Source organism: Mesitornis unicolor, unplaced genomic scaffold, assembly GCF_000695765.1.
Source record: "Mesitornis unicolor isolate BGI_N332 unplaced genomic scaffold, ASM69576v1 scaffold30569, whole genome shotgun sequence".
NCBI classification, from domain to species: domain Eukaryota; kingdom Metazoa; phylum Chordata; class Aves; order Mesitornithiformes; family Mesitornithidae; genus Mesitornis; species Mesitornis unicolor.
The window spans coordinates 2,919-12,869 of NW_010205700.1; the positions used below are offsets into that span (position 1 = coordinate 2,919).

At 52.0% G+C, this 9,951-nt stretch overlaps 1 protein-coding gene across 1 annotated transcript in view; it reads left to right on the forward strand.

Moving 5' to 3' along the window:
• The window catches only part of ATP1B4 (ATPase, Na+/K+ transporting, beta 4 polypeptide), a 9,426-nt gene extending 325 nt beyond the window's left edge, over nt 1-9,101 (forward strand). The window contains exons 2-8 of the mRNA XM_010191500.1: nt 2,346-2,508; nt 5,070-5,198; nt 6,000-6,104; nt 6,375-6,571; nt 7,208-7,264; nt 7,924-8,019; nt 8,940-9,101. Of these exons, the coding sequence (XP_010189802.1) occupies nt 2,346-2,508; nt 5,070-5,198; nt 6,000-6,104; nt 6,375-6,571; nt 7,208-7,264; nt 7,924-8,019; nt 8,940-9,101 (909 nt within the window). The remainder of the gene's footprint in view (nt 1-2,345; nt 2,509-5,069; nt 5,199-5,999; nt 6,105-6,374; nt 6,572-7,207; nt 7,265-7,923; nt 8,020-8,939) is intronic.
• Nucleotides 9,102-9,951: the final 850 nt, after the last annotated feature.

Here is a 9,951-nt window from a genome sequence, read left to right on the forward strand (position 1 = left end):
CACCATTAGAGCTGATGTGGTCTGGGGTGAGGATGTGGGAAAGCCCCTGACTGTCAGCACCTGTGACCCTGCCAGGGATGAACCCCAAATTTGCTTCACCGCCCGGAGTCACCCCTGCTGCCACGGTGGGCAGCAGCCTGGGGCTGTCCAGTGTCCTGACAAGTCCCGCTGTGGCTGTGCCCCCTCTCTGACTTGGCATGCTCCTACCCCAGCTCCTGCCACTCCTTCTGCCCCTTGTCCAGGTGCAAGGGACTGCTCCGAGACCTTCTCTTGTCCTGCAAAGATAAAGCACCTGGGAGGTGCTGCAATCCAGAGCTAACCCAGCTTCCTGACTCTGGGACCTGGTAGTGCGGTCACCTCATCCTGCCCAGCTGCCCCACACAGACCTCCCTGCCTGTGGGGACAGCCCAGGATCTCCTCAGCCTTCCTGCCCTGCAACAGAGCCCACTTGGCTTCTCCCAGCTGGCAGCACAGGACCTTTCACCGGGTGCTGGATGTGCAGCATGGAGTCAGGAGAGACAAACCTTTCCTTCCTTGCAAAAGCCTTCTGCAGGGTAGAGCCGTGGGGTTCTTTTGGTGAGAGCCCTCTTCCTGTGTCTCCCTGCAGCTCTAAGCGTCAGTATCAGCTTCTGAGAAAGGGCTCTGCATACAGCCCGTGTGCTGCCCTCACTGCCTCTGAGCTGCAGCTGGTGTGAAATCCAAAGGGCTTTTCCCAAAGCAGCACCAAGTGTGGGTGCAGAGTCCCTTCAAGCAGTCCCGGCTACTCTGGCAGCCTGAGAAAATGTTTCCAGAGCAGCGGCCACTAGCTCTTATTTAATGTGGAGGAGTGCAGGAGAAAGGAGAAGTCATCCTCCTCTCTTCTTCCATCACTTGCTTCTTCACGGGTGTCCTGGCGGCCGGCAGCCGGCAACCCCTGCACCTCTCTCATGTCCCTGCTGGCGACTGGCGCTGGGGCTGCTGCTTCCCCGCTCCAAAATTCTCTGGTTTCCTCAGCCCTGCATGGTATCAGACTGTGGCTGTGCAGGAGCTGGCTCGGGAAGGGCTCAAGCCCAGAGGGCAGGACCTGAGCCAAGCGCTGCCTTTGCTGTACAGGCACCCGCGGGCATTTTGCTGGCAGCTGTGCTCTGATGCAGGCAAACTCCCAAAAGAGCCCCACAGGGGCTTTAACCAGGACTGATTAGGGCAATCACTGGGGTGTTGATGGTTTACAGCCCCCCTGGGTCTGGCCCAGGCTCTCCAAGGCACAAATTTAGGTTTTTGCATTGGTCCTCTACCCCCATTCTCATTGTTTTGCAGTGTTTGTGTGTGAGCAGAATGTAATCCCTTCCGATTCAAAGGTATTTCCAAGCCAGACTGTCTGCCAAGCTGTTGGCTGCTTCCTGGCTTCCCCAGGGTGACCCATGGGTGCAAATATTTCACTTGTTGGCCCTGCCTCCAACAGGTGCCTGTAGCTGGTGGCTTTCCATGGCCCTTAGTGCGGACATGGGGTGATCCTACCAAGGCAGCTGCTGAGGGCCCAGGAGACAGCTGAGCCCTGCAGCATGGTTTGCATTAAAGCATAGGGAGGCGATGAGCCCATCCAGATCTCAGCATCACCCCTTCCCCCTGGCAGTACCTGGCCCAGCCCTGACTCAAGTGCAAAGCAAGGTCTGCACCCTTGCCAACCTCACTGCCTGCTTTTGGAGACATATAGCCTGCCCAGGTCCAAGGCAGGTTAGGGATGGTTGCCATATCTCATCTCAGGCGACTCTTGGCCAGAAGCAGGTACAGAGAGATTTGTGTTCCCAAGCTCCAGACAAATGCATTTTCAGCACTGAGGTGAAAAGCAAAATCTCGCCACCTGGGGAGTTGCTTTTCCTTGAAACTACGTGTAATTAAAAAATAACAACACAGAGATTTCTCCAAAGGCTAAACACTTGCTTACATGCCAAGAAAAACAAACTGGATGACCTCTAAAATAATGCTGCCTGCTGTCATCTGTGGTAGCACATAAAATGTGCACTTGAGCTCAGAGGCATTGCAGAAGCGTGGGAACAACCCTGGCCCTCCAAGATCCCAGGTTTTCTTTGGTTGTGTTCATGCAGGTGGGAAAAGAGAGTTTCTGTAAATGCCAGGACGAGGAGACTGGACGCGGTGTGACAGCAGTGGCGTGTGTGTCATGGAAAAATGCTGGGATCTAAGCGATCATAAGTCAGAACTGCCAAAACGGCCTCTCTTTAACTCAAGAGTGATGATGGGAGAATGGAAATTTGAAACATTTCCAGCTATTAAGTGCTTTTGCATTTCTTTTTGGCCAATGAGATGTTAAGCTTGCATGTGGGGGTTGTGTTCTGTAACTCTTCCAGGAAAATAAGCATGAGGAGAAGGTCCAGGATCCCAACAGAGAGGAGAACGAGACCAAGGCAGAGATGGGGAGCAAATCCTGGGCAGACCTGGCTGGGGAGATGAAGATGTTCCTGTGGAACCCAGAGGAGAGAACGTGCCTGGGGAGAACGGCCAAGAGCTGGGGTAGGTCCTTGCTCAAGCCCTGCTTTTGGGGATCGCTGCCTTTTCTCCTTCACAACAGATGCACTTTCCTGATTGCTTGGACTGACCAACCCCTGTTCCACGTTTCCAGGGCAGATGTTTCTAACCAGGGCAGCAAGGAATTAATGAGGAGGACAAACAGAAAACCTTGGGAAAGTTACCCTAGGTTTGGATGTTAGTGTTTACTGAGAATGTGAAAGCAAAGATTTTAAAAGAAAATTAAAAAATTAATTAAAATTTAAAATTAAATTTGAAAGAGCAAGCACGGGGTCTGCAGGTTGGTCTGCCACAGTCACACACCCTTGCTGCCACCAGTGACCAGGTTTCTGCTGTGGCTTTGGGGTCATCAGTGTTGGTGTGGAAAGAGCTCCCAGGTCACAGGGAAGGCGTTTTTGGGGAGGATGTGTGTGCAGGTGTGTGCCCTGACTTCAGCATGGGAAGGGCTGGTCATTGCCATCACCCCACAGCTTTCCCAGGTGTGACATGGTGCTCACAGCAGAGCCCACATATGCTGTCAGGGCTGGTGGGCTGGGATATGCCTGTGAGGGGTCTGAGCACCCTGTCTAACCCTTCAAAAATTATCACTGAGCCTGGAGGTGCCCCAGGTGGTTAAGAGCAGCCCATAACTGCGGGGCAAGCATTGATGCAGGCTCAACCTGAGACCAAGGTGCCACTGCACATGCGATGCCGCCCACCTTTGGAGCTCCGTCCTCCTGGCAGTGCAGAGAATTTCTCCACAGTGGAGTGAAAATCCCCACCCTTAGCCCAGCATCATGTGCACCTCCACACTGGTGCAAGGGCGTGAATTATCAAGGACTGCTGCTCAGTGTTTGCAGCCCTTGTCAGCTGGCACTGGTAATGTGCTTGCAAGTCCCACAGCCTGCCCGTGCCCCTGCCAAGCACCCCAGGTCTCCTGCAAAGCCTGTGGGGACAGCCAGGAGAAACCAAGGGAGCTGCCAGTGAGCACCGGAGGAGTCTGAAAACCAACGAACACGCATCTGGGGCAGGCCTTGAAATCCACGCTTGCTCCCCCTTTGCCAGCTAGGGAGGCAGCTCAGTTTTGCTGCACCTTTGCTGGATGGGAAGGTACAGGCTGGAGAGCGGGAGCAGTATGGGGGTGACAGTCCTTAGGGACATGGGTTTGAGTTTCCGGAGGCTCTGTTAAGTGCTGAGAAAAGCTGTGTGAGAGGGCTTGCTCAGGCTGGCGTGCATGTGGCCCTGGCTGCTACTGCTGGAAGTTATTTATTTACAGCCTCAGGGAGAGTGCAATGGGAGCACCATGGTGTGCTATATGGCCCCCTGCCCTATGGACACACATATCCTGGCTGCACACGCCTGTGTGCTCGCATGCCTGTACAGTGGGGTAGGAGAGAGGGATTGAAGCTACTATAAATGTCAAATTTTCTTTTAAAATTAGAGCATTTGGAGGTGAACGGAGCTGAACTTTCCTGCTCTCGTCTTACAGGTGAGAGGAGAGAGCTTGCCCAGCCTGGGGCTGCTCCCCCACGCTGGCCCTCAAGGTGTTCACCAGGGATGGGGGCTCAGGGAACTCATGCTGTCAGAATGCAGGGAGCTGGCTGGCCACGGGGTCTGCACTGGAGGCCCCAGCCCCTGGGAAAGGCTGCACCCCTGACTCTGCCAGTAGCATTCCCATGTCCCAACAAGCATTGGTTTGGCACCCCAGCATCACTGTGTCAGGGCTGGACATTATCCCTGCTGTACCACCAGCAGCAGTGATGGTCCCATTCACCCTGGCTCAGCCTGCAGCAGGACACAGCTCTGCAGTGGTTCCCAGCACTGTGGCCTCAGCAGAAGCACGGCAGGAGCGCACATCTGCGTTCCCAGGGCTCCCTCCGAGCTGCCGGCATGTTTCTCCTGGGAAGTGTTTGGGTTAGGGCTTCACTTTGCTTTCTGAGCCACTGGGTTTTATTCATAGGCTGTGGCCTCTTGAGACATCCTCAGCCATCAGCCTGGTGCAGAGGAAAAACAAACCCATTCCCTGGATGTCAGGGCTATGAAACAGCCAGCAGTGCCACAGCTCGCGAGCGATGGTGCTCACTCCAGTCCCAGCTGGGGTCCCTGCTGCATAGGTGACAGGAGTCAGGGCAGGAGCATTGCCCCACCGCCCCCATGGGGAATTCAGATGTGCTGAAGCCACTGGGAACCCTCATGTATTACCATGTAAAGAGGATGGGAAGGGCAAGAGCCAAGGTCAGGTCTGTCTTTTGGAGAGAGCAGAGGCAAGTGGACACATGGACCTGGTCCTAGTTCAGCTCTGGGAAAAGCAATGCAGCAAAAGGGTTACAGAGCCAAACAGCAGCTGCCCTGGCTCCAGGGCTGGGCAGGGAGTGTGCCTGGCTGAGCATCCTGCACCCCAAAATGCCAGGGTCTGCGTGTGGAGGGGAGCTGCAAGCTCCCACCTCCACGATGGACTCAGAGCTGCAGAGGACACCGTGCTGAGCAGGACTGTGTGTCCCTGCAAGACATGGCCCATGGGATATGCTCTGGTTGCATTAATAACAACATGCCCTCTCTCTTTGCAGGCTTGATCTTACTGTTTTACTTCGTTTTCTACACATGCCTGGCGGGAATGTTTGCCTTTTGCATGTACATGATGCTGCTCACGCTGAGCCCCTACACGCCCACATACCGGGACCGTGTCTCTCCGCCAGGTACGTACCTCAACCAGGCAGCCTCAGGCACTTGCCCAGCAAAGTGCCACCAAAATAGTGTGGCAGAGACCTCAGGGAAAGCCCTGCCACAGCTGTACGCTCCCATGGTCAACCAGCCCTCCATAACTCGGGGTGTTATCCTTACCTTGGGGCAAGGACAGCACTGCAGGTTCTTTGCAGAGGACCAGGCATCTTAAATAGCCCCATGTGAAGCATTCATTCTAATTATGCTAATTATTAAGCTAATTATTCTCAAGGTAAATGAGCAAGTTTAGGCATTTCATAGGTGATGACCATTCATTTCAGTTGCTGTCCCTTTATACCTCCTATCTTCAAAATAAAATGCAAATCAAGAGTAGCTTTTATGAATTATTATTTGGAGGAGTCCTGGCAAGATAATGTTCAAAACTTTCTTTTGCTGTGACTGAAGCAGCATTTTTCCTGTGTTTTTGTGTTAGTGGGGAACATGAGGACCCCTTGCCCTGCCCTGGGAGCATGGTGGACCCCCCCCCAGCCTCCACATGCAGCCCCAAGCTGATCTCTTCCCTGCAGAGCTGCTGAGACCCTCCAGGTCTCCCATGACTCCGAGGATATTTTGATATGCATTGTGTTCTCTGGGTGTGGAATGGAGCTGAGGGATCAGTGGGTCGAGGATAGAGTTTATCTGTGAGCTGCTGCTGCCAATGTGGCTGTGCCCAGCCCCAAGCCTGGTCTCAGCCCAACCAGCCCCTGCGGCACATGCCTCAAGCCTGTGGGCAGTCCACTCATGTCTGCTCTAACAGGGTCTGCTTCCTTCTCCAGGAGTAATGATCAGACCATACTTGAATGGGTTCACCATTGCCTTCAATGTCTCTCAGCCCAGCACATGGCAGCCCTATGTGGACAACATGCACCACTTCCTAGCAGGTGAGCTCTTAGGCCCCGTAGGAGTCACGTTGGCAAGTTGCTCACATCCATGCACACATGCACACAGCGCAGGGGTCTCCTCCTGCGGCTCTTGGCATCTCACAACCCCCATTTAGAGAGGGAGGCTCATAAGGTGGCCATGAGAGCTTTTATGGGAGGGAGCCTTGCCTCTCCAGGTGGGACTATCTCCCTTGACATGGGGATGCGCTTTGAGAGCATGGGTCTGTGCAGGTCTTGAGAAATGGTAACAAGTCTCTTGGTTCTCGCCAGCTTATGATGACAAAGTTCAAGAGGAGAAGAATATCAAGTGCATCTCAGGACGGTACTTCATCCAAGGGGGCAATGAAAGCGAGGAGAAGAAGGCCTGCCAGTTCAAGCGCTCCGTGCTGCAGAAGTGCTCTGGCATTGAAGACCCAACGTTTGGCTACTCCAAAGGGCAGCCCTGCATCCTGCTGGAGATGAACCGGGTACACAGAAAGCCTGTCATTGTAATTCCTTCCCTCAGTGCATCCCAGTGTGAAAGATTAAAGACCATGCAGGGACTGAAACTCCTCCACTTCTCTGGCCCAGGGAAAAAGGGAACCAGAATCCCCAAACCTGCTGGCTCATACTCACTAGAAAACATAAAAAAGAAACGCTACAAAACTTACTCAATTTGATTTGCTGAGGCCTGAGTGCTTGGAGAGTCTTGTGCCAGGCCCCTGTGTGGGAGGAACTGTGCTTTGGGGCTACACCTCAGACCCCAGTCTCTTTATAATGGCAATTTTCATAGAACTGAGTTTATTTGAAACCTTCTAATAGCATGGTGGCTCAGTGCATGCTGCTGGGAAAATAAATGTGGGAGGTGCACGTGAGCTATGTGGGGATGTGGCTATATGAGCTGTGTGGGGAAGTCTGGGCTCTCTGGATGCTCTGCTCTGCCTCTGCCCTCAGGTACAGACAAGGTGCACTGCATTGGGGTGGCAGACCCGGCTCTAGGGGCACATAACTCCCGTCCTGAGCAACACGACTGGCGCACAGAAGAGCTTAAGCCCCAGAGAAAGAAGGCAGCATGCCCTTGGCACTGCATTTCATACAAGCATGGATGTCTTTTGGTTTTGCAGATCATAGGCTACCGCCCTGGTGCTGGGGTCCCTGTAAGCGTGGACTGCAAAGTGCAGGTACTGCTTTCATTCATGCTCAGCAGCATGGTGTGTAGAAGGCCAAATGTCTCCCTCTGATGGACCCCACCAACATATGGCCTCATTTTAGCTCCACTCACAGGACCCAGTGCTGCCAATGCCTCTGGGCACAAGTGGGGGCTAGTCTGCTGAGAATGACAGAGGCCACCAATCTCCTGCTTCCCACCCTGGTTCTTGCCCTCTGAGTGCTGCTGGGTGCTAGCTAGAGCCTGGAGCTGGGGGGGTGAAGAGGCAGGAGTTGCTCTCATCCATCCCCACTCACTCTGCAGGACCCTCAGTCCTGGGGAGCACCCTGCAAGCCAACAGCAATAGGGAGAAGGAAGGGATCCCACTGCCCAGGCAGCAGCTGGATCGTACCCTTAGAGAGCAATAAAGCAGTAGGCAAGCACAGGGAGGGATTGACAGGCAGCCAATTTGGTAACCCTTGCCTGTGCCTTCATAGCACCATTATGCTGTGGCTCGCTGCAGCAGCAGCTGGCTCTCACAGCAAATGCGCTGCGTGCAGACAGGCGCAGCTGAGCCCTGACATGGATTTGCAAGAGATGCCTGTATTAAAGCTCCTTCACCTACCAGTGAAGAGAGCTGTATTTTGTGTCCCACATGCTATGTGTGTACCTTTATTCTTTTTCCAATTGCAGAAAGGCAATGAGAGCGATCTCAGATCGGTGGACTTCTACCCTGGAAATGGGACGTTTGATCTCATGTATTATCCCTACTACGGCAAGTTCACTCACGTAAGGACTTCGGCATCTTTGCTAAGTCTCCTTGGGAAGGAGAGGGCAGGAGCTGCTGCAGAGTACAGATGTGCTTGCCAGCTATTTTGGGCAGATGCAGACAGGAGGGAGGCCACAGGCACTGGGATTACAGCGCTCTATTTCTGTCTCTGACAAACTGGGAAATCCTTGGGGACCCCAGTTCTCCCTTGCCAGCAATGGGAATGACTACATTTATCATCTGGAGACTATGACTGGTTTTGCTAACTCTCAGAAAAGGTCTCAACACCAGCATTTTCCCAGGGTGTCAAGGAAATCAGGGGTTAAGGTGGCACAGGAGGAAAAGGATGGGGCTTTTGTCAAAACTATGACAAAACCACTTCAGGCTGGGTGGACCAAAACAAAGCAGTCCAACATTGGAGGCTATTTCTGAACATGCTGGGCAGCACTTCCTTTTGTCTGTGCTGGGCTGTACAGTGTTAGGAGGTAATGCACCTTCACAACAAAAGCTGAAATGGAAAATGAGCAGGCACCAGATTCCTGTTGCCATACTGCTGCAGACTGAAGCTGAGTAACAGCCCCAGACGCCAGCTCTGTGTGTCCTTGGAGCACACAGATCTGAGGAACACCAAGGATTTCTTACTACAAGCCATAGGTTGGTTTTTAATAGCAGAAAGTATCTGAGAGTCCCATCACTGGGTGTAAGTTGCCCTAGTTAATCAACCCAAGCAGCACAGCGCAGTGCAGAACAGGCTAAACAACCTTCTGAGGCACAGAAAGGCTCAGCTTCAGCATCCCGAGGGGTTGTGGTAGACATCAGGCAAATGCACTCACACACCTGGGAACCATGAACCAGTTACTAATGATTTTTAACGAACATGAAAGCACTGCCTGCTTTTTTGCTCCCTCAAAAAATACACTTATATCTCCCTTCTTTTCAGGTTAACTATACATCCCCACTGGTGGCTATGCACTTTACAGACGTGAGGAGGAATTATTTGGTCCCTATACAGTGCAGCCTGAATGGGAAAGGTATTATCAATGACCTTAACAGCGACCGCTTCCTGGGCCGAATCATCTTCACACTCAACATTGGAAAGTAGCAACTGCAAACACTGGGCACTTAGGTTAAGTCAATCAGAGGCTTTTTCCTTTGTAAAGCATAAAGCCAGCATTTTTTCTGCTAGGAAGAACAGGCACATGGAGATTTTTGTTAATTTCTTTTTGTTCATAGTTAGGAAACAAATGAGATGCAATGGAGCATGGAACCATATTTTTCACCATCTGATGTAAATCTTTATTAGCAAAAATTAAGTTATCTCCTGCGCAGAGAACCTGCAAAACCATTTCAGTTTTGATTAAAAAAAACCCTGGTATCTGAAAACTATGATCATTAGGTGTTTTAACAGTGACCCCTCTGGAATGCATGTTTCCTGGCTTTTAATTTTAATCTTTACCATAGTTTCATCTCCATTTCTCAGGCAAAAAAGGGTAACAAGAGGGTAGTTTATCAGCACTATTCTTGTTAAAATAATAAACAGCAAAAATTCTGGATTATGCCTGCAGTGACACAGTTAAAAAGTGAAAGTGGCAGATCTCAAAATGCCTCCTAGGAGCTTCAGCACCAGGAGCATCTTGACTGTAGCATTTTACACAGCTTGTTCTGCACACCCAAGGTGTTGGAGCAAAGGCCGTGTAGAAAAGCACTTGCCCTGGAACCTTTCCAACTTTCCCTTTCTGAAGTGGGAAGATTAATGCATTTCTCCCTCCTCCTCCTCACTCCAGTATTTCTCTCTGCCCCAGGAATCCTCATCAAGTCTCTTAGGCAGAGGCGAGTGAAAGGAGCTCTTCTCTCCCTGTCATAGTTCACAGGTTGATGGCTCCTCCTTCCCTTGTTCAGGTACAGAAATGTCTGCGAGACGTGTTAGACTCCCCCAGTATTTCAGGCCTGTT